This window comes from Oryctolagus cuniculus, chromosome 10 (genome assembly GCF_964237555.1).
Source record: "Oryctolagus cuniculus chromosome 10, mOryCun1.1, whole genome shotgun sequence".
In the NCBI taxonomy this organism is placed as follows: Eukaryota; Metazoa; Chordata; class Mammalia; order Lagomorpha; family Leporidae; genus Oryctolagus; species Oryctolagus cuniculus.
The window spans coordinates 2,240,691-2,264,655 of NC_091441.1; the positions used below are offsets into that span (position 1 = coordinate 2,240,691).

Below are 23,965 nucleotides of genomic sequence, written 5' to 3' on the forward strand. Positions count from 1 at the left end.
CAGGGCCATCCGCTCCTTAGCAAGCAGACAGCTTCAGGGACTTGGCAGAGCCAGCCATGGGGAGCCCGGCGGAGCATCTTGTGCACGTCGGTCATGCCTGTCCATAAGCTCTGGGGCTGTCAGTGGAGATGGCTGCTCCGCTGCGTGAGGGCAGGAGGACGCCGGGGCCCATGGGCCGGAGAGCTGCGTGCTGACCGAGCTTTGCAGAGCCAGGCTGCCTTGTGGTGGAGCCGCTGCCGAGCGGTACTGCACACTGTCCTCGTCCCTGGAGCCCAGGCAGGAGGGCAGGCAGAGATTGGTCTCAGCGCCCCGCTCCCTCCAGAGTTCTGACCGTGGCTAGCGCAGGACAGGGAGTAAAGTCCGGTCCCTCTGCATCCCACTAACAAAGGAGAGGAGCCACCAACAGAGGGCACCTCTGCCCTCTGGAAGGAGTGTGGCTCCTGCCTGGGACAGAGCAGGCTGGCGGAGCCCTCCTGGCCCGTGGAGCTGTGCGAGAGCTGCTCCGGTCTGCCGCGTTTCAGCCCCAAGGACGCCGCCTTCCCGCTGCTGCACGCTGACGGCCGGGTCCTGGGCATGTTGCACGGATGGGCGGAATCCTGTCAAAGTCCGTGAGGAAGACAGGCGAGTCCCCGCTCCGACTAGGGAGACAGAACTCCTGTGTTTAGCAGCTACAGAGAAATATATTCATCCCAGAAATACCGCAGCGTGCGCACGTGTGGACATGTCCATGTGTGTTCCTCTCAATTTCATAAAGCCTGAGTTCTGGTACACCTAGGAAACAAACTGTAAATACGAGTGTGACATCTGTGTCAAGTAGGCAGGACCTCAGACACATCGGGGCACATCCCTTGTGGCCGTGGACCCGCAGGCTGCCTAAGTGGAATACACTTTCTCACTTCCCCAGAGGGGGCAGCAGGCCCTAATGGAGGTGTGGTTTGGGGCTGTTAACTCGTCTTTCAATATCTCGGCTTCCTTGGGGGTCAGCAGGGGTGGTAACGGAGCCATCTGTGAGTGGACACAGGTGCCCAGGCAGGGCAGGCAGCAGGGACTGTAACCATTATTATCAGAGGTCTGCGAAGCCTCATTAGTCAAAGGCTGCAAAGCCTCATTTAACAGTCGCCCAGGATGTTTTCCAGTTTAGAAGTTTACCACAGACAGCGAGTCAAACGGCAGCCAACTCCAAGGTGTTTTTACCACGATAATTTGTTACATACGGCTCCTCCTTACCACAAACCCTCGTACAAACGAGTAGTGCCACCTGACTTCCCAGCACTGAAGACCAAGCTCCTGGGACCCCAGGCCCCAAGCTAGGGCTTTGATGGGCTGGGCCCGGCCCTGCAGAAGACCAGAGGCCGGCCTCAGGTGCTGCTGGTCGCTGAGGCACAGGGGCCTGGCCAGTGCCTGTGGCAGCAGCTCCCAAGGGCCTCAGAGCTGTTACGGCAGAGGGAATGACGTGACTCAGTGACTCAGTACTTGAGCCCCTCCAGTGGGTGCCCTCACCTCCCAGGAGACGTCCCGCTCCCAGCGGCGCCAGCAGGCTCCTGGGCTGTGGCCACGTGTGGCCTGAAGCAGGCTGTGTTATGTCCATAGAGTGGGGCATTTTTTTTTTTCCAGTTTTGATAAGGTTTCAAGATTGGAAGCATTCCCGTGAGAAGTTTAAATTGCAGCATGTGTGGGCGCTCTCTGTATCTGATGTAGCTGTGCTTGGCTGACGCTGAGGGCTGGGGTTCTGCAGCTGCCAGACTGTCCGTGTGGCTTACTGCCCGGTCTGGAAACGCCACGGTGCCCTGAGGCTCTGGAGTTTGCCACACGGCCTCTAACCGGTGACAGACTGAAAAGATGCTGGGGCCACTCCAGTGGCTGGCTGCGCGTCAACTTCATCCACGCTTCCTCCTTCCGATGATATTTTCCTTTGTCCGTGACTCTGCCGTGTCGTGATGAGCAAGACCAGAACAGCTTGTGTGCTCCCCTGACCTTCATGTGGGCAGGGGCCCCGGATGACACGGCTGGAATCCCACGGAAGTCACCTCTGCCGGGATGGACAGGCGCTGTCGGGCCAGGGGTCGGCCCTGGCTCCCTGTGGACCCCTCGACCCGCATGGCCTCCTCGGCGTGTTTGACGCCAGCTTTATCTGTTGCTGACGGTTCTGCTGCCGCCGAGACCTTTTATTCCGACCCAGAGGAGCCACCAGGTCAGTGTTGTGTGAGTCCGTCTCTGGGCAGGTGCGGGCCCGAGAAACAAAGCCGAACGTGGAGACCCTGCAGGAATGTGAAGTCATCTGATCTCGTGCCAGAGGTCAGATGTGACTGCCAGGACAGGTAGGACAGGGCCAGCCTCGTATGCCGCAGGCCACAAAGGCAGGGTGGGGGCCAGTGCTCCTGGGCCCACCGGAAGCAGCTTAGTCCCCAGGACACCTGGGAAAGGGACATTGTCCTTTCTGCTTGACAGATTTGTTACAGCAGTCACTGTCCCCTTTGTCACTTCCGCGTGCCTGCCAGTGAATTCACGCGAATGATACTTTGTGGCATCAAATACTTCCCGACTGCTTGGCTGTGGTACCTGGGCAGCCCTCCAGGGGGCGTGCCTCCTCCCAGGCTCAGAGTGCTCATAGCCAAAGACCTCCTGCCTCTCAGAGGTCCCGCTCCGAAGGCTGTCACCGTGGCACGGTCAGTGCGGGTGGAAGTCCGGTTCTGCTTGACAGCCTCCATCCTGAGCTGATGGACAACTGTGTGGGCCTCTGGGAATCACTGTACTTAAGTGATCAGGAGAATGGCTGCTGGGCCCCCAGGCCGGGTACTTCGGCTTTCTGCCCTTGGCTCCCCCCACGTTGCTGGGAGCAGAACAGGTTGAACCGGATGCTTCCGCCAGGCCTGGCCTGAGACCAGGAAGAGGCCGACGTCTCCAGGGTCCTGGATTCCTGGCAGCAAGTTTTCCAAAGCAAATGCGCCAAGACCAGGAGGCCAGGGGCTAGAGCCAGAAAGAGATCTGTCTGCGGCTGACCAAAGCTACAGGAGAGGTGAGGCGACTGGGCCACAGGCTGCCTCGGCCTCCGGTTTAGAAGGGGGCTCTTCCCAGGGACCCGGGAGCCACGTGGGCCCAGGGCAGCTGAGTGGCTCCTCAGAGCTGTTGCAGGCCGTGGGCCCAAGCATCGCAGGGCACTGGTGACTGGAGATGGAGCGCCCTTGGCGTCTGCCGAGCCCCTGCAGGACCCTCGCTGAGCGGCCCCCTGGGAGCCAGCCACGGAGATGAGGACGGTGGAGGCGAGCGGGCAGCAGTCGGCACCTGGAGCCGGGGCTGCCCACTGCCCGCGCTGCAGCCGCCTGCCAGCCGGCTTCTTCCAAGACTCCCGTTGAGCAGGAAGTGGACGGTTCCCCTTCGTCTGAGCGTCAGCCTAGGGCTGCGTGTGGTGGGGAGCCCGGTTCCTGCGCACGTGCCTGCGTGAGGCCTGCTGAGAGCCACTCGGGGTCACCAGGGCCACACTAGGACAGCCGAGGAGGCCCGGAACAAAGAGCAAGGATGAGTCTTACTGTGGCGCAAAGACCAGATGTGATGGGCTGCAGTCGGGGGGGGGGTGCCCTGGCTCAGGCCCAGTGTGCTCAGCCCGGTGGGCAGCAGGTCTGAGACCCAGGGACACGCGTGGACGTCTCTGCTGCCCCCCGTCGCACCACTGTGATGCTCTGGGACGTCAGGCCTGTGGGCCCTGAATCTCGTTTGCCGGCTCCGTTGGTCTCAAGCCAGAGTTACTCTCCGCCTCTGCCTCACTCTTGCCCAAGTTGCCGTTTGTGCTTGGAGCGGTGCTGTTGCCCTCGCTGCCCCAGCTTCTCAAGGATACAGTGGCTCTGGGGGACACAGGTGCCCTAAAGGTGAACGGAGCCAATCACGTCTCAGCAGCTGCCACGCCCTCCCTCAGGAGCCAACCACGTCTCAGCAGCTGCCACGCCCTCCCTCAGGAGCCAATCGCGTCTCAGCAGCTGCCACGCCCTCCCTCAGGAGCCAACCACGTCTCAGCAGCTGCCACGCCCTCCCTCAGGAGCCAATCGCATCTCAGCAGCTACCACGCCCTCCCTCAGGAGCCAATCGCGCCTCAGCAGCTGCCACGCCCTCCCTCAGGAGCCAATCACGCCTCAGCAGCTGCCACGCCCTCCCTCAGGAGCCAGTCGCGTCCCGGCAGCCGCCACAACTCTGTCTAAGGACTGGTTCCTTCCCCACCTAACCCCAGTGAAAGAAGAGAATATTCCAGTGTCGCCCAGGGGAGTCCCTGAGAATCTGGGCCGCACTGCTGCCCACATTTTGGCCCCAACATTTTTTGGGGGAGAAAGAGGTGTTGTCAAGGGAAATAAAACACCTTCTTCCACAGGTTCAGCAGCCCAGAGCCAGAGGCACCCTCTCACTTCCCGCCCTCTCCTGCCCCGCCTCTCTGTAGCATCCCTTGTTCAGTCCAGCTCAGTTCTGCCCTCGGAAGTGTTAAATGCAGCCTCTCAGGAGAGCGCTTGGTGATTATCTCCCTAACCCCCTCGCCACACCTGAGACAGCCGGGTCCTGGCGGCTCTGTCCATCCACACACCCGCCCGTGGATGTCACAGCCACGGAGCGCTTGGTCTGGCCACTGGTCTGCCGGTGGATGCTGGCCATGGTTCCACTCTGCCTCTTGTGGGTGGTGCTGCCCTGAGCCTTGGGCTCCGGGGTATCAGCTGTTGGTGGCAGTAGCCACCTTTTGTCGCACGCACCTCCCCAGGACTGGGTTTTACGTCTCGCCTGCGTTCTCGTTTATTGCACACCATCCTGCAGAGGTGGTTGTTGGTGGATTGACAGTCCGTGCAGACGTGAGGCTGGCAGCAGGGACAGCTACTCTTGATGCGTGGTGACCTCAGAGGTCTCTTCGCCTGCCTGGCAGTGCCGCAGTCCCTGCATCGTGGGTGGAGACGGCACGTGCACACGCCCATCTTCCCATTAACTCCTCTGAGCCAGTGTTTGCCCACACGACAGCACACCTCTCAGCCAGCCTCAGAGACACGAGCGGGAGGAGAAAGTTGTGGAGACAGAATAACGTGGGGTAGCGTGGGCATTGGCAATCCCAGGGCACAGGGCCTGGCTGCTTCCTGAGGGTTCCCCCGTCCTGGCCCTGGCCCTGCCCTGCAGCTGCCCAGGCTGGAGGCCCTTGGGGCGTAGGGGGGCAAGGTGCAGACTTGTGAGTGGGATGCATGGTGGAAGCGGTGGTGCGATGTGACCTGCACACATTTCCATCCGGGGCCCGAGCAGCCAGGCCCAGAGTGTTGTGCTGTCCCGCCCGTCTGTGGGATGAATAAGCAGTACCACCGCCGACTTTGAGAGAGGACTGTTTGTGATCAGAGAGCAGGGACTACAATGGGGAGGTGGGCTGGGGTCTGACGCACACTAGTGAAGTTGGACACCTTGCCTAACGCGGGAGTAAGCGTCCATCTCCAAGGATGTGCTGGACTAGCCGAGGTCCCGCCTCCTGTAGCAGACGTGTCTGGTGCTCCCAGGACACAGCTCGCAGCATTACCAGTAAGCAGAAGTAGCGCTCGGCAGACAGGAATGTGTGTGCTGCCTGCCAGTCGGCTCTGGTATCCAGTATGCAGGTTATCATCCAGCTAGCAGCTTGTGCGGTGAAACCCTCCCTCCTGGTGACCTCACACACAGAGGTCGAGTCCACCGGAAGAGGACGGACAGAGCCGGTGCAGCGACGTCCCGTGTGCTCCGGAGAGAAGTGTCTCGGTTTTCAGACCGGTGCATGGTCCTTCTCCTCTTCCCGTGCTGCCCTTCAGGGTTGAAGACTCAATTCGCAGCAGCACCTTTTCAACGGTGGAGGCGGTTCTGCCGGAGACAGTGGGAGTAGCCGACCGGTGTGGGAACATGAGACTGTCCTCTTCTTTCAGTATCTGGGTCCTCCTGGCGGCTCCAGGACTTTCACATTCTGCGGGGGTCCGTGGTGGCCGTGGGCGTGCCCGGGCCCGGCCAGGAGAGCTGTCGAGACCCATTTCCTGTGTGCTGCAGCACCGGCCGGCTAGTTCCCCATCCCTTTTGCCTGGGTGGGTGGTCTGCGACCAGGCAGCGTGGTCTGTGCATGGTTTTCAGTTCCTTACACCCACGCGAGGCCCCTTTTCTAATGCTCCTGGGGCTAAACAGTAACTCCAGCAACCCAGCTGAGGCCTTGGGAAAACCAGCCTGGGTTCAGCGTGTCGGGATAGCACTCATCCATGATCAGTATCTGGTGTATTGTATCTCGTCATGTGGGCGGTCCTCACACAGTCACACAGACAACCATACAACCCTCCTAGAAGTCTGTCACAACGTGAAAATACTTGTAAAGACTGTCGTCTTCTCTTGCAAGTCAAGTTTAATCTGCACTGACGCATGGCAGGGCTACGTGTTGAGTCAGAGAGAGGGCCATTCGGGCAGGGGAAGGGCACTGACTGGCAGGTGTGTGCAGACCACAGGTGCACCTGACGCTCGGGCTCAGTGGCGAGGGGAGGGGAGGTAGCACAAGTGTCAGCACACACACACAGGACTCTGCACCTCTGTCAGGAGCACCAGGAAGGCACAAGGGTTGGGGCCCTGGAGCTGAACTTGAGGACAGCAACCCACAGCCCCCGGCCCCAGCGGCCTGGTCAAGGAGGCAGGTGCAGGGACCAGTGGGGTGGAGATTGGGAGTCCCGGGCATCTCTGAAACTTGGAGGGCCGGTGTGACAGGGGTTTGAAGGCAGTCTCAGTAGTCTGACCGTTGGTACCTTGCACGGGCAAGCACAGGGATCCCTGGACACGGACCTCAGGGGCCAGGCCTCGGTGTGCTCCATGAGGTGCCACACTCGGGGAGGGGACTGCAGTGCTTCGGGCAGAGATGGTGGGCGGGCAGGGGTGGGGCACAGGCTGGGGAGCAGAAGTAGGGGCTGAGTCCAGGTGAGCGTGACCAAGCCCTAGTGCCCTGGTCCGGGGCCTGGCCTGGCCAGCGTGCAGATGGCATGGAAAGACCAGCCCCCTGTGTGGTCCTCAAGTATGGCTGGAATGCGTTCAGCTGTGGGCACCTGCATCCGAAGAGAGGAACCCCACAGCCTCGAGGGAGGAGGCGAGAGCCCAGAATCCCGGATGTAAGCAGAGGCCTGTGTAACATGCGTGGAGGCAGCGAGGCTGGATTGGGCCAGGGTGGATAGGCGGCAGGGCCTGGAGGGGAGCAGAGTCCTTGACACCTCCCCCTACCCTGGACACCTGCTGCAGGGACGCCTGCATAGAACCCAGTGCCTCATCAGCTCCTGGGCTCCGCTTCCCTCTCACGTGACTGCGGCTCCACTTGGGGAGTTTTGGGTAAGCTAATCTCCACCACTTGCCCGCTGTGGGCAGTGCCACAGCCTGTTTCGTTGTGTGGAGCCTTCACGGGCTGAGAGCTGTGTCCCAGGTAGACCGGATCCTGGTGAAGGCGCGCTGTCCACCGTGTTTGGGTATTTGTAGAGATTCGTTTGTAGATTCCTGGCAGCCCGCTGTGGCTGGCAATGAGAGGAGCACTGGCCTTGGGTCCTCACAGCCCGAGCGAGCAGTGTGGGGCACTGGTTCGCTCTGGGCCCTGCTAAGAGCCTTCTGAGAGAATAGCTCTCTTCTTGACACCTTTCAGATACTCCAGTATCCAGGAAAAACCTGAAACCTGTAGGACTTTGTGCCAGATACAAACAGGAGACGCTATGGAGTCAAGAAATTCTGTTTTACTTTGGTGTGGAGAATCGGTTCTGCACCTGTGCTCAGCGTGTAGAAATGTTGACATTTTCCTTAGGATACTTCCCTCATGAGATTGTCAGTTCATTGTGGGAACATGCAACAGAAGAAAATGGATTATTAAAAGTACCCAGTGTTGTGAAGTTAGAATTTCAAAAGCAGACTTTTAAAAGTCTCTGCCCCACTAGATGAAGAGAGGAAATATTTGCCACTTCCTCATTCTGATGCCCTGTGAAGTGTGAGTGGTGTCTGATTATCTGATTGTGACAAATTGGAAACACAAAGACTTTTTTAAATCCTTAATATGACTTCATTACCAAAATAACACTTAGAAGTAGCTAGCAGTGGGTAAACTGAGAGGCCATTTTTGCTAGTGATGCCTTAGATGCCTTTCCGCCTTTACCCAGGTGGAACGGCGCCTCTGCGAATCTGGAAAGCCGTGTCCTCTTGCCTGAAGCCTGGGCATTTCTTGGTTTGCCGAGTTCTGAGCTGTTTTCGCCCTGGAAGACAGCAGTAGCTAACACGAGCTGGTACCGGGCTGGCGGGCGGCGGCACTTCCTCGAGGTCGCAGCGCTGTTTCTGAAAAGCAGACATTGTGTGTGGGGCCCACTGCCCTGTGGCCTGCAGGGACAGTAAGTGCTGCACACAGATCCCCAACTGTCCCCAAGAAAGCCCTAAAATAACTCATTCACCAGCAACCTTTCCTGAATGTCGCTTATTTTTCCCATTGTGAGCCCGTCCTGCAAAACAGGGCAATGTGAAAGGTCGCAGTTTCTGATGAGGTTTTCCACAGCAACAGGTGATAAAAGCATTCTCTGGACACTCACAAGGTAACAGAAGTGTCTTGTAGAGGGGTGAGGTAAACTGGTACTGATGTCTTCCCAGGGCGCCTGGCCAAGCGAGCTAGGAGGGGCACTCCTGCTCCCCTTCGTGCAGGTGCCAAAGCAAAGCGCCCCAGTGCCACACGGCAGAGCCCATGGTGGCCTGTAGGACCACCAAGCGGTGAGGACGCACCCCACGCTGCACACCGCCCTCCGCCTGCCGTCTGTAACTGGGAAGGATTTCAGGCACAGGTAGGAGATGCCTGCACTCGGCAAGCAGAAACCTGGAAGGACTGCAGAAAGCGACAGCCGTTTCCCTTCCGTCATGAGAGTGACTTTGTCTCCATCCTGGAGGACCCCGGCTTGAGCTGCTCCCTGTAACTGTATCAGAGACGTTGCCTCTGTTTCCCGGTTACAGATGGGCACGGTGGTGTGGGTTGTGCTATTCCCCTTTGATTTCCTGCAGATCTTTTCTTGATCATATTCGATGCTTTAGTAGATAATTTGTAGGTTGAAAGGGAAGAAAACAGGAAGATAATCCGAGCAGATTCTACGTTGAGTTCTTGAAGAAGTGCCGGACACCTGTGGGTGTCGGGGCAGACGCATGCTCCCGTCTGTCGCTGGGGTTCTGTCGTCCAGTCAGCACCAAGCCCTGGGCTGAGTACGGGCTGCGGCGAGGGGGGCGAGGCAGCTGGGGACCTGGCTGCCGACCTCTGTCTGACTCAGGGGGTCCGGTCACCGAGGGGTAGGGAAACCCTGGAAACGTGGAGCCTGAGGACGGGTTTGTGTTTCTGCCCCTGCGTGCTATTGAGACGCCCTGAGCAGACCCCCGTTGCGTGCGAGTGCTCTTGGTGCGTCAGGGAGCAGACTGGGGGCAGTCAGGACGCTCGCGGAAGACGAGGCATTCCAGCAAAGCCGGCCCGGCCGGGGCTCCGAGTTGTTTGGGGCCTCCCCTGGGTTCTGGTGTTGGCGCGGAGGTTCTCGGTGCCTGCAAGCTTCCATCCCTATCAGACTCCTCTCATTTCTGAGCCCAGCACATGCCCACTTGATTCGCCCTTCAATGTCTTAACCCCTTGCACGATCCATGGAGAACGGAGAAGTCCTCCGACTGAACAGTAACTCGTTAGCCACCTGCAGACCCTGGTACAGACCAAGGCCGTCAACCGCGAGAACTGGCATTAACGTTGAGTCTACAGGCTGTCTCCGGGCCTTCTACTCCCTGCTGTGATAATCCGCAAATGCAGCAGGTGAATTATTCAAAACCGCGTGTTCGTTTCTGTACGAGACTGTTTGACAGGCTGCGGAACTCGGGGTGCTGTCCAAGGCCCGTCACTGCCTGTCTGTGCGTCTGGCCCCGTCCCGCCTACCTGTTGCCCGTGCCCTCCTGAAGGGCAGCGTCTGCTCAGAGAGGATTCTCACCTGGTATGCTGGGGGTGGGAGAGACAAGACATCCTCCTTCTAGCACGGACAGCGAGGCTGGGTCACCAGCTCATAGTCACAAAACTGGGACTGCCCTCTTGGTCCTGTCGGTCCCCTGGACTGCGACCCTGCCAGAATCCACACCCAGGTCCTGCTCAGTGGCTGTCACTTTGTGGGAGGGGGCGGGGGATGTCAGCGCTGCGAGAATGCAGTAAAAACAGCCCCCATCTCAACGCCGCCAGCCCCCCAAGCCCGTCTCTGTCCTGGAACCTGGGCCCTCTCCTGCATGCCCCGCACTTGCGTGCTCAGCCCTCCACAGCGTGACCACCCCGGGAAGCAGCGCTTCTCCCTCCCTCTGCGTCTCCTCTGTTTGACCTGAGACCGCTGTCCCATTGACTCTGGGAGACACAGGCTCCCACAGGCAGGACCGGCCTGTCCCGGCCTGTCCTACAGTCAGCAGAACAGGTTCAGTTTAGGATGGCTTTTCTGTTCTTTTTACAGGTTTATTTATTTATTAACTTGGCAGGCAGCATGACACAGAGCGGAGAAAGGGAGAGGGCCAGAGAGAGGTTTCTACCTATTGTTTCACTTTCCAAATGGCCACAACAGCACATCTGAGCCAGACCCAAGCCAGGAACCAGGCAGCCATAGTAGGTAGTAGGTTAAGCCGCCGCCTGCAACGCGGGCATCCCATATGAGCACCGGTTCAAGTCCCAGGTGCTCCACTTCCAACCCAGCTCTCTGCTATGGCCTGGGAAGGCAGTAAAAGATGGCCCAAATGCTTGGGCTCCTGCACCCATGTGGGGGACCCAGAAGAAGCTCCTGGCTCCTGGCTTTGGCCTAGCCCAGCCCTGGCTATTACAGCCATTTGGGGAGTGAAGCAGCGGGTGGAAGACCTCTCTCTCTGTCTGTAACTCTACCTTTCAAATAAATAAATAAATCTTTACCACAAACAGATAAAAAAGGACTCAACCCAACACACCAGTATGGGATGCCTGTGTCGCAAGCAGTGGCCTAACGCATTGCACCGCTGTGCTGGCCCTAGGGTGGGTTTCCCCGCACGTGGAAACATCAGAGTTCGTTGCAGTTTGAAAGCAACTTAGGAGCGCACGCGCTTACAGTAGTACTTGCGTTGCAACTTGTTTTCTTCTAGAACATTCTCAGTACGATGACGGCTTCCTGTGAAGCACTTGCTCTCAAGAATTGGCTCTACCCTCAGCTTCAGTTTTACTTACATCAAAATGAGGGGCAGTTTCACAGAGTTGGACACGGGGCCTAGTGTTTTGCGTCGGAACTTTATTGTGGGGTTCAGCCACCGTCAGCGTCTCTCCTGGTCCGCTGATGCTCCCGCCCACGTGTGTCACTTGCAGGCTGGTGTGAGCCCGGGTGTCACCGTGCAGACTTAGCGAGCGCCCTGCTTCCTGCCCTCTGCCCTGCTGTGTGACGAGCGCTCAGCTAGGTGAGCACACGGCCCTTCGTGCACATCCCACGCCCTAGCGGCAACGGGACACTTGCCTTGGCAACACTGGTTTTCTTAAGTGTGTGTGTGTGTGTGTGCGCGCACACGCGCCTGAGAAAGAGAGAGGCAGACAGAGATGCCTACAGCAGCTGGGGGGGGGGGGGGGGAGGGGTTGGAGCCAGGGGCCAGGAACAAGGGCCAGGTCTCCCTGGGTGGCAAGCACCCAGTGACTGGAGCCCTCGGTGCTGCCTCCTAGGGCCCGCAGTAGCAGGAAGCTGAGGTCAGGGGCCGGCGCCAGGCATTGAGCCCAGCACCTCAGCGTGTGACACGGGTGCCCCTGCTGCCCGGCCCGACACCCGCTTCCCAGATGGAGCTTATGTCGCTGACCGAAAAACAGGTTTGAGCTGAGAAACAAGGAAATGGTGTTTGATGCAACTTTGTGTTATTACTTGGAAATATTTTGGGTGCATGGTGTGTCCATGATGTTCCAGTAGCAAGACCCAAAACTGATTCTGAGGGTTTGAGCGGTGACGTGTGGGACGAAGAGGCTTGGATGCAGGGCTGAGCTCCGGGTGCTGGTGGTGCCAGGCCTCAGGAGCCCACGGGTTCAGACGCGAAGCCACAGCGGATCCCAGCACACCGCCAGGGGATCGCCACAGCAGAGGCACGGGGCCTGGAGAGCCGTGAAGCAGGCCGGTGTCTGGGCAGGAGCGGAGGGTGCCGGCGGGGAGCGTGTGTGACGTTCACTCTGCGACTGTGCTCAGAAGTGGACATGTTAAAATCCTACCAGGAATCTGAAGACGGGGCCCGGGCCTGGGGCGCCGAGGTCCACGTCACTTGGGCTGGAGCTGGGTTTTGAGCCCCCTGGTGCTTCTGAATCCCCCGGTTTCGAGGACGTTCGCTCACTCAGGAAAGGCGGTTCATCGGGTTGACCGAGACGTGCAGGCCTCAGGAGGAGGGGAGGCGGCCTGACCTCCCAGCCCTGCCGCCGGCTGCCCGGCCCCTGCGGCCCTGGCTCCTTCCGCCTTGCCCCAGAGCCCTGGTGGGGACTTCCTGCCGGGCCCTCACACTGGTGAGATGCTACCTGGGCTTCGTTACAGGGCTGTTGGAGTCATGTCTTCTCCTGCTGTAAGCAGAGTGAGGCCAGGGGTGGTGTGTGGGCTGCTCCGTGTTGTCACTCCAGCTGCGGCGCCCTCAGGAGGCAGAGGCCCACTTTCTGCCTGGCACGACGTTTCGTGACGTAAATACAAGCACTCGTCAAAGCAGCACCGTGAGAGATGCCAGCCGTGCGCTGGGCTTTGCCTGAGAGATGCAGGTGCAGGCCGAGCTCCCAGGAGCGGTGCAGGCAGGGGCTGCCGGCAGCTGTGTCCCAGCCTCGGAGTCCGGAGTCCTGCAGACTGGCCACAGCCTCTGCCGTATTCCTGCCCACAGCAGTCAGAACAGAGTCCCTGGGAGAATCACCAGAGGCCACGCATGGAACAGGACCTCCGTGGACGTGGAGTTGGCTGGTTAGTCCCCTGGCTCTACACAGCTGTGCTGGGGGAGCCGATGCGGGGGCCGCCTCCCTGTTGTGGGAGGGAGGGACTCAGCCCCATGAGGTGCAGACTCCTGGGGTCTCCAGAGCAGTGCCCACCCTTGCTTCCCTGCCTCCCTGTGACCCCTTACCCTCTGTGGGAGGGTCCCGGGGGAGCTATTTAGAGCAAGAAAAAACTGTTCTGGGCACACAAAGCAGACGTTTGTGTGAGAGGGGTGGGTTGATGGGATCCGTTGGTGGACATGTCTTAAAGAAGTCTCTGCGGGAGCCTGGCGGCCAGCCACATGCCTCTCATAGATGCAGAATTTCTGCCGTAGCAAATCCCCAGGCCACAACCATGGGCCTTTTTGTCTCGCCTGCCCTGCCTGGTGACCCCGCGCGCAGCGCACCCCACAAACAAGGAGGGCCCTCTTCAGCCCTGGCCTACACGTCCAAATTCCACAGCTCCCCAGCAGGGCGCTGCTGCCCTGAGGGCCAGGCCCCCGCCCTGGACACCCCCTGCATAACTGTGGCTGTAGCTCCAGGTTCCCGGCCGAGGGGTTAGCGTCCCCATAGGCTCTTCCGCTGGGCAGCGTTCGGAACCTGGCTGACAGCGAAGTCACCTGCAGGCTGTGGACAGTGGACGCCCTGCCGTAAAAATGCCAAGTCAAAACCGAGTGATTCAGGATCCGCTCCACTTCCTAGATTGCTCCACAAAAGTGCATCTGATCTGTGCCGTGCGGGGGCTTCGAAGCAGGTGATAGGGTGCATCTGGATAATTCCGGAAAGTAGCGCGTTTTGGCGTGTTTAGATACAGGTTTATTTGGGGCACCAGCTTACTGATCGCGTGTAGAGAAATCGTTGGGAAAACTAGCAGGACAGGTACACCCGGCACCTCTGAACCTTGGCCTCAGACATGGACGGTGGGAGCGCTGTGCCCTGGGAGCGCCCACCCGCCCTGGGGGCGGCACCATGTGTTCTCAGGTGTCGTCCAGGGACTTCCGGCTCAAGTACGGTGCAGCATCATAGCAGGATGGCCAAGGGAGGGGAAGGAAGGCCAAGACAGCCAGTCGGCCCCAGCCACTCCTGCTGGATTCCGCCTCAGCCCCAGGGCCCTGCTGAGACACAGGACTGCAGAGCCTGGCCGCCAGGCCCTAAGAAGTTCCTTTAGGGAGGGGTTCCCATCAGTGGCTGAGCTGGTCTCCGGGGACACGTGTGTCACACCCCCACCACCAAAGGAAGCTTTGGACAGGAATCTGGGGGCCTGGGGCTGTGAGCCCGGCATGCCTGCAGTGGAGAGCGGGCCCCTTGGGTCAGCTCAGCTGTGGTTGTGTGCATGTGTGGCATGTGCTACTGAGTGTGTGAGACTGTGTGTATAATTGTGATTGCACGCATGTGGCTGGGTGTTGAGTATGTGTGTGTGAGTGTGTGTGGCTATGTGTGTGTGTATTTGTGGCGATTTTATGGGAATGTAAAACACCCAGAACTAACGAAGACCACGCTCTGGCCTGCGTGCCGACCAGTTGTCTCTAAAACCAGGGCAAAAATGTGGGGAAACCCAGTGGATCGGTTACCGCTCGGAATCCTCAAAGTGAGTAAGCCAGTTGTACTTCTGTCAAAATATCTTTGTCTTGCAGGAGAAACACACATGAAAAGTTGTTACCGAGGGCCTCTGGGGAAGTTTCTGGAGGCTGTGGGCAAACAAGAGCTGGGAGCAGAGCCCAGGGCCATGTGAGGGCCGTGAGCAGGGACCAGGGCCACGTGAGGGCCGTGAGCAGATAGCTGTGCCATGGGGCTGTTGGGTGGGAATTTTCACAGGGGCCAGGAGTGAGATAGGAAAGGTATAGGGAGACCCTGGTGTGGGGACACCTGGGGCTTCTTAGACTTCCCCACCATGGCCTGCCTGGAGGCCACAGGCGTGTCCCACGGGGACCCGTATGTGCCCTCTGCGACCGTGGTCCGCAGGCCTTCATCCCGCATGGTCCCTTCCTGTCCTTTGACTCCAGTGCTCACTTCCTCCCTGTCTCCTTTCCTGAAGCTGCTTAACCCACGGGGCAACAGTGCTGGCCCCGAAAGGGACACTCACCTGTCATCACAGCTGTGCCAGAGGCCATCTCGTGGGAATGAGCTGTCATTTTCTGGGGGCATCAGGCTACCGGCTCAGGGGCAGTTTCTAAACCAGTCCAGAGATGCTGCCCGGTGAGCCTCAGGGCTCCAGGGTAGCCTTGGGTGACTTCAGGATCTCAGGTGTGTGTGTGTGTGTGTGTAACAGTCACTAAAAGATTCTGCCAAGGACAGGGACCTGAGACACTGCAGCCGCAGCTTTGTCACCACGGACCCCTCTGTGTTTTCTTTGGGTTCACTCCAGACTGACCACAGAGCACCCAGCACCGCTCAACCATGTTTCCAACATAGGCAGCAAGTCCAAGTGCACACATTTGCATTTGGGGTTTGAGAAAGAGCTGGAAATCTAAAGCCTGTCTTCTGCTACTTTGTGGGGTTTTTGTTTGTTTTTAAGACTTACTTATTTGAAAGTCAGAGTTAAAGAGGAACAGAGGGAGGGAGAGAGAGAGTCCATCCACTGGTTCACTCCCTGAAAGGCCTCCATGGCCAGGGCTGGGCCAGGCTGAATCCGAGAGCCAGGAGTTTCATCCAGGTCTCCCACGTGGGTGCAGGGCCCCAGGCACTTGGGCATCTTCCACCGCTTTCTCAGGCCATTAGCAGGGAGCTGGACAGGAAGTGGAGCAGCTGGGACTGAAGCCTGCACCCACAGGGGATGCCGGCGTCCCAGGCAATGGCTTTACCCACTGCACCACAGTGCCAGTCCCGTGTCTTCTGCTACGTCTGAGCCATGTGAGAGGTTTTATCTGGAATATTACAAAACCATCCATACGCCCAGGGAGAACTCTGAATTCTACAACTCAGATTACTGTGTACACCTGGCTCTTTGACAAGTGGGTGTGGAGTCTTGCGAGATTTAAGGGAAATTCCAGTTGAAAACCAGTATGTAAAGCAAGCTACCGTGCCAATACCCAGATCCTCCTAGGAAAACGGGGGAAGCTGGTTCCTTTCGTTTCCTTTTGAAGAATGTTCCAGGGCACTGGCTGGATGAGCCAGGGATTAAACAGGGCGTGGCCCCACCAGGGGAGGGACGCAGAAGCAAACGAGATCGCTCGAAGGCAGAGAGGCAGCCACTCCGAGGTGCCCACCCCAAGGACAAGGCCTGCTCACCGAGGGTGCCCAGGCGGCCCAGTGTGGTGCGGGGTGAGGATGGGATGGGGCAGCTGCAGGGGCTTGGGCAGGACACAGAGATCCACGAACACCGGAGGGAAGCAGGACACACCCCTGACCACACCTGAACCCAAGGGCAGGCAGGAGGCACTTGTCCACACATCTGCAGAGGGGCTGTGGGAAGGGGGGCCTTGTGTTGCACGCTGCTGTGGGCTGCACCAGCCCGCGTGTCTGCAGGGGAACCGGCTACAGAGAGCCTGGGTGCAGGGGTTCACAGTGGAGGAAGCAAATCCCGCCGGAGAGGCCGAAGTGAGAGCAGGTGGGGGGGCACGGCCACCTAAGAAATGTCTTGACGGAGAAGCAACAGGCCGGGCGCCCTGTGCCCTGCTCCAGACGCGGCAGAAAGCAGCTGGCCTGGCTGGTGTGGGGCCCGGGCCACTGTGCCCTCTGGCTGGAACCGGCCTGTCACGGGGGAGCCTTCAGCTGGTCGGGACTTCAAAGTGCACAGCACCTCCCCGTGTCACCGACTCAGCCTGCTGAGCACTGCTTTGCTCCGGGACCCATGGTCCATGCAAACGTCAAAGAGGGGAGGGTAACGCCCCCTCTGAGGGCTGGTGCACTCTCCCACCCCCATCCCGGGTCACTTAGGCAGCGAAGGAGGGCTGTGAGTGTGTGTGTGTGTGTGTGTGTGTGTGTGTTAAGAAGGTTTCCTGCACCGTGGAACTTGGTCACTAGCATAGAAGTGTGAATTCTGGTAAAATCAGACCTGCAGGTTTGGTTAAACGTGGAATCGATACTGCGTAAGCATAAACCTGCACTGACGTCCTTTGAAGACGGCGTGAGTTGGTGCATTTCAGCTGCTCGTCCCACCCGCGGGCCCTGCAGGCTCACGGCCCTGGTGTGCCGGGGAAGCTGCTGGCACGGATGCCCCCTCTGCTGCATTCGCGGACACAAAGGCCGACTGTTGCGCGAGTATTAGTATGCAGATGCTCCGGTGGGGTGTTAGCGCAGCTCATTGGTACAGTGGAGCTATTGTCTTCCTTTCACATGGGCAGGGATCTGTATTAGCCACAGAACATGAAGCACAGCTACGAACCCAGAATCTAGCTTTCCTGTTGCTCTTGTAGCCTAGAATCAGCACGCATCCCTGCAGGCCACAGCTTTTTACTGGCCACGGTCGCGGCTTTAAACTGACCACAGCTCTGTCCACCGCAGCTCCGCGCGGCCCACGGCTCTGTAGTGACCAGGCTTATGCGGGCCATGGCGCATACGGATCAAAGTATTCTTCGTGTTGCTTTCCCAAATACCTCGGTGCAGTCATGAATTCAACAGACGCTGTAAATGCCAGTGTTCCCGCGTGGCTGAATGTAACCAGGGCTCGCGAAACAGTGGTGCCACCACAGATTCCTGCCCCATTTTGTCCTGTCTTTTCCATGTGCCTTTTCCTAGACTGGGTGGCCTGTTTTGAGGCGTACAGCCTGGCCAGTGTAGACACTCTTGGCGTATGGCATGGCCAGTGTAGACTCCTGGGTGAGTGTTGCGTATGTACACACCTGCAGCCACACATAAAACAAACCAAAAGGATCCCCCCTCACCCCTCGTGTGTGGCTCGCCCCAGAACGAGTGTCCGACCTGCCCCCAGCCCCCAAACCCAACCTCATACAAAGGGGCCCGTGACAAACTCAGAGCAAGGCAGAGCGCGTCAGTCAGTCGCTCAGCAGGTGTGGGAAATACTGAGGAGGACATGGAGCCTGAGCTCCCGGTGGCTTAGCTAGAAAGTGTTCTTCCACGTGCACTCGCTCCCCGAGGCTTGCGGTCTGGGCTGCTGCCAGGCTGTCATCTGTGTGAGTCAGTAGCTCTCATAACACAAGTGGCTACTGCGTTTTACTAGTGTTTGTGCAGGGTCGCGAATTAGGAAGGCAGAGACCGGGGCTGCGGCAGTTCCAGGAGCACACTGCTGGGGTGTGCGTGCGTGCGTGCGTGTGCGTGTGTGGGTGTGTGCGCGCATGCACACGTGCCCGGAGACGGTCTCATGACCTTGCCAGGTCTAAACTTGGGTAAAAGATGCACCTGATCTGCTGGCTGCAAAGAGCCGGTGCCAGAGCCGGTGGGGGACCCCTGCGCTGGCCTTGCAGCTTGCGTGAATGTTGGCGAGTTCTTTCCCAGGAGGTGAAATTCTTCCAGACTGTCTTTTCAACCCAAGTGAAGGACACCCTCAGAGTGTTTCCGAGTGTGAAGCCGACCCCGTGGGAATCCCTGTCCTCACGGGTGTTCAGGGCGTCCCAGCTCTGGGAGTTGTTCAGGAAGGAGTCTGTGCAGCGGGCCGAGGCCTGACCCTGCCTGGAAGGTCTGGCTGCAAGGCTGGCCCTGCCCGTGGCCTGGAGCTGGACCTCGGTGTGTCACCCGCCACCCCACACCTGACAGGGTGGTCACAGGGCCTACAGTGCCCGTGCGCCAGATGGCGCCTTTCCGCTGGGGACTCTGGTGTCACGGCCCGTGCCAGGCACGGGAACTTGGGGCTAGTCCCGTCTCCAGGAGCGTCCCTGTTGGACTGCATTTCCCTCTTGCTGGGACGGTCGGGGTGTCCCTGGTGACAGAGGAGAGGCTCCCGGACTCGTCACGGGCACCGTGTTCTTGTCCTGGTGCTGTAGGAGGTCTGGCTGTGGGCTTGGAAACAGGTTGGTGGAGGGCGCCCCAGCAGTTACCGGAAGGTGCCCTTTGGGGAAAGCAGCCCCGCCCACATCCCTCGCCCTGGCTTTAGTAGGTGTTTCTCCTGTTTATTCTCTGCCTTCCCCCTTAATGGGAACTTGGAGGGGCCTGGGTGCTGGGTGCTGGGTGCTCGCAGCGGCTGCTCCGGGGCGCGTGCCCTCCGTGCCCTCCCAGCTCCAGGCCTGGCTTTCTTCGCTCCGTTTTGGAGTCAGTCTCCCACGCCATCCCGTCTTCCAGCAGCTGTGTGCATCACCGCTTTCCAAGCCTGCTCCTGGCCCTGCCCGGCCTCCAGCCTCCCAGGGCCACCACCTTCCTCTCTCGACTCAGCTCGCTCCTGCCCAGGCCTCCTAGGGGCCCCTTCTGCCAGCCGCACCCCGAGTCTTTACCTGGCCCAGACAGCACCGAGTGAGGCGCCTACGTGACAGCCTTGGCGAGCGCGGCCTTCGCGTTGGACCTGCTGGGAGACCAACACCGGGGCTTAGAGTGACAGGAGCTCCTGCCCGCACTTGCAGGGACAGAGCCCTCAGGCAAGGCGTCTGCAGGGCGAGGAGCACCCCTTCTGTGCCTGCAGGCGTCTGCAGGGCGAGGAGCACCCCTTCTGTGCCTGCAGGCGTCCCTGGGATCCCATGCATGTGGAGGTCGCCCCAGCCTCTGCTTCCCTCCTCCCATTTCTTCCCTGTGCACCTGTTTCTCTATGTCCGAATTCTGTCTCCTTGCAAGGACACCAGCCACTCGACCAGGGCCCTCCGTATGACAGCAAAGGCCCCATTTCCCAGGAAGGCCACAGTCACAGGTGTGAGGAATAGGATGTGGACGCAACACTTTGGACCATAACGTACATTTTCATATCATTCCCCTGCTGGAGTGTAAGCAACACGAGGAGACAGGGACAGCATCTTACTTGCTGTAACCCAGACATCTAGAAAAATGCATTCCAGATGCTCAATAAATGATGGACGGATGGGTGGATGGATGGATGGATGGACCGATGGATAGATGGACACACAGATGGACGGATGGATGGGTGGATGGATGGAAGGATGGATGGAAGGATGGATGGATGGAAGGATGGATGGATGGACCGATGGATAGATGGACACACAAATGGATGGATGGACATACAGATGGATGGATAGATGGATGAATGGGTGGATGGATGGACGGATGGATAGATGGACACACAAATGGACGGATGGATGGAAGGATGGATGGATGGATGGATGGACCGATGGATAGATGGACACACAAATGGACGGATGGATGGACATACAGATGGATGGATGGACAGACGGATGGATGAATGGGTGGATGGATGGACGGATGGATAGATGGACACACAAATGGACGGATGGATGGATGGACATACAGATGGATGGATGGATGGGTGGGTGGATGGACACAGATGGATGAATGGATGTATGGACCTACAGATGCATGGATGGGTGGGTGGATGGACACAGATGGATGAATGGACCTACAGATGCATGGATGGGTGGGTGGATGGACGGATGAGTAGGCAGGTATACAGATGGGTATACATGTGGATGGGTGGATGACTGGGTGGGTAGACAGAAGGATATATTATGGATACATAGATAGATGGGTGTATGGATGGGTGTTTGAGTGAACAGGGATGTATATGTGTAGATATATATATAGATGTATATAGATGTACATGGATGTATATATATGGATGGATGGATGGATGGTAGACAGAAGGATATATTATGGATACATAGATAGATGGGTGTATGGATGGGTGTTTGAGTGAACAGGGATATATATATGTGTGGATATATATAGATGTATGTAGATGTACATGGATATATATACATGATGGATGGATGGTAGACAGATGTCTACGGGGATGAGTGGATGGATGCATGGATAGATGTGGATGTGGATGGGTGGGGGATGGGCGTGTGGCTGGCTGGGAGGGTGGACAGATGGATATATGTGGGTTAATGGACACATGAATGCTGTTGGGTAATGTCACTGGATGAGTGAGTGGATGGATGGATTGTACTGCAAGAATCTGTCTTCTCTTAGTAATGGAATTTGGAGAAGAACTAAGTGAAGCTGACTTCCTTACTGTGATTTGAGAGCAGAATGGAGGCATGCAGCGTGAACATCTTGTCCACTGCAAGCCTCGGGCTTGTTGCTGCTTTCTTTACGGAGAAAAAGCCAGAGGAAAATGTCCTGAGTAAGCGATTCGCTAGTGCAAGAGGCCTCTTGTGGAATCTGGGAGTGAAAGAATTCTGAATGTCCCACTTCTGTAAGGCGTGAATTACAAAAAGATGTGGGAAGTCCCAAGTTTGCCAAGAACAGTAACAACACCTTTTGTCAGACGGGTGCTGGCCGCCGTGGAGCTCCTGCGGCAGGCCTGTGGGGGGCGCTGTCCCCCGGGCGCGGCTGCTCTCCCACAGGCAGTCCCCTGTGTTACGGTGCTGCTCGGCTGCTCCCTCCGGAAGCCCCCCTGTGCCCACCCCGGGGCCTCCTGCCACGCGAGGCTGCACCGCCACAGCCCCGTGCAGGTTGGTCTCTGCCTGCAGTGCCCGCAGGCTGCCTGGAGGCCGTGTGGGCCCCGCACTTGTTCTGTGCATTTTATAGGAGACAGCCAGTCCAAGACCCCTGGAAGAAAGCGGCTTTGTCTCGGCCTACCCGGCACAGGCCCGTATTCACATCTCATTGTTGTTGCAGGAGAGGCAGATGCGGGCCGGAACAATGGGGCCTCGTCCAGGGACACGGCGGTGACAGACTCCAAGCGCACAGCGGACCCGAACAATGCCTGGCAGGGTGCCCGCCCAGCTGACCCCAGGAGCCGCCCCCACTTGATCCGCCTCTTTTCCCGAGATGCCCCGGGCAGGGAGGACAACACCTTCAAAGACAGGCCCTCGGAGTCCGACGAGCTACAGACCATCCAAGAAGACAGCGCAGCAGCTCCGCAGGACCTCGACGTCATGGCGTCCCAGAAGAGGCCCTCCCAGAGGCACGGCTCCAAGTACCTGGCCACAGCAAGTACCATGGACCATGCCCGGCATGGCTTCCTCCCCAGGCACAGAGACACGGGCATCCTCGACTCCATCGGGCGCTTCTTTAGCAGTGACAGGGGCGCGCCCAAGCGGGGCTCCGGCAAGGTGAGCTCCGAGTAGAGGAGCGTTAGTGTCGGTGGGACAAGGGGGTCCACGGGGAGCTCGGCCGGCGGCCGGCGGACTGGCACGTGGCCCCTCCGTGGCTCCAGGGGCATGGGCCGGGGTTGCTGCTTGGGCTGCTTCGGCACGGTGCCTCCTCCTCCTCCCCACCAGGCATGGTGGCCAGCGTGTGGCCCAGGAGCACAAGGCCGTCTGACTTGTGGGTCTCCGGGGTGCCTGTGCTGTGGGCACTACCTTCTTGCTTCCTTGTGCCATGCGCGGGGGGTGGGGGGGCTTGCTGCCGGCCGGCCTCGGCAGCCCCCTCTGGGCTCCCCCTGAGCTGTACTCTTGGTCTGCGACAATGATCCGATTGAGCCAGCCCTGAGTGTGAATCCGCCTGGAGCGCGCGTTCTCTCTGGTCCGGACCGGTTCCTGGGGGTGGGGTGGGGGATGGGTGCGTGTGAGTCCGGCCCGGACTGTTTGGTGATGCCATTCTTTTGAGTCATCGCGGAAGCTTCGTTCTTTGAAAGCGAATGTTCTGTGGGTACAAAGCAGGCTGCAGTGGGGCCGGGTCTCCTCGCTCCCCGCGGTGGCTGTGCACGCGGGCGGTGGCCACGGCTGATGCTCCACTAAAGGGCAGACCCCGCTGGCATTTGGGCCACAAATGAGAAGCTCCCCAGTGCCGGGCGCCGTGGGGTCGTGGTGGCGAGAGGGGGCACTTTGCAAAGCCCCGGTTCACTGGACGTCCCCACAAAATCCGTACCCCACTTAGCTCTGCCTGTGTCCTCTGCTGTTGCGTGAAGGCTTTGGGAATCTAAGTGGCTTTGGGCTAAAGTGTCAGACGCCAGCACCCCACGCACACCCCAGGGCGTCTGTGGGGGCCCAGCGTTGGCCTCTGTCGCTGACCACGGCCGTTGGAATGGCTGCCCATCACGGAGTCACAAGATGAACCCCATGCCGGGGTCTCCTTGGCTTTGGCTGGAAGCACACCGGCCGCCGCCAGATGCGCCGAGCGCCGAGCCCAGGTTTCGTGTGACACTGTCGGGCTCTGACAGCACTTGGCGTGGCTCAGGTGTTACAGTAGGTCCGTCCTGTTGGTCGTGCGGGGACTGTGTTTGCCTGGGCGTCTGGTGTCCCCTGACCTGACCCAGAGGCCCGTTTCCCTGGAAGTGGTCCCCGGTGGCAGCCACACCAGGTGCCGGCGGAATCTGGTTGCTGAGTCTGGCTCTCAGGCTAAGCCCCCGGATGCGTCCCAGGTCAGCACTTTGGGAGACTTCCACCAGTGGCCTTGATTCGAGGAGAGGGCGAGTGTGTGCAGGGTGGATGCGTTCCAAAGCGACTCCATGTCAGCAGTGATGGTTTACGCTGACATAAGATTGCGAAAGCGTGTAAATCAATCATTGTGACTTCCTCGCAAAGTAGTCACACGCGTGTGTACAGGGGTACTCACATGTGTGTGCATGTGTGCTCGCACTGACATGTGTGTACATGTGTGCTCACACATGAACGTCTTCACTTTAGGTAGGATTACAGCTTTATTGTCTTAAATCTCTTATAATCTTCAGTATTTTCCAGAAAAGGATTAAGGTTCAGAAATAGTGAACCTTGTTGCAAGTAGAGTTGCTAGTTTACCAAGGATCAAAAAAAAAAAAACTTTTTTCACAGTATTGTTAGAAATTGCAAGTTTTTTAAATAACTTTTTAAAATTTTTGAAGTATCAATTCTTTCTATCAATGACTACCGGCTACAGATCTTTGAAGTGGACAGACTTTCCCTCTGAGGCCAGAAGTTCAGCTGGAGTTTGCATCACGTGGCACACAGCAGCCGCCCCCAGGCACAGCCAGAGGAGCGCCCCGGGGAGCAGCCTCGCTGGCCGTGTACCCTGTGGGACACCCCGGGGAGCAGCCTCGCTGGCTGTGTACCCTGTGGGACACCCCGGGGAGCAGCCTCGCTGGCCGTG

At 58.6% G+C, this 23,965-nt stretch overlaps 1 protein-coding gene across 4 annotated transcripts in view; it reads left to right on the forward strand.

The window, feature by feature from the left end:
* MBP (myelin basic protein) overlaps positions 1 to 23,965 on the forward strand; it is a 91,618-nt gene that overhangs the window by 38,082 nt on the left and 29,571 nt on the right. For all 4 annotated transcript variants that reach the window (XM_051838600.2, XM_051838595.2, XM_051838597.2 and 1 more), the window contains one exon: positions 21,575 to 22,011. In XM_051838600.2, coding sequence (XP_051694560.1) covers positions 21,575 to 22,011 — 437 coding nt within the window. The remainder of the gene's footprint in view (positions 1 to 21,574; positions 22,012 to 23,965) is intronic.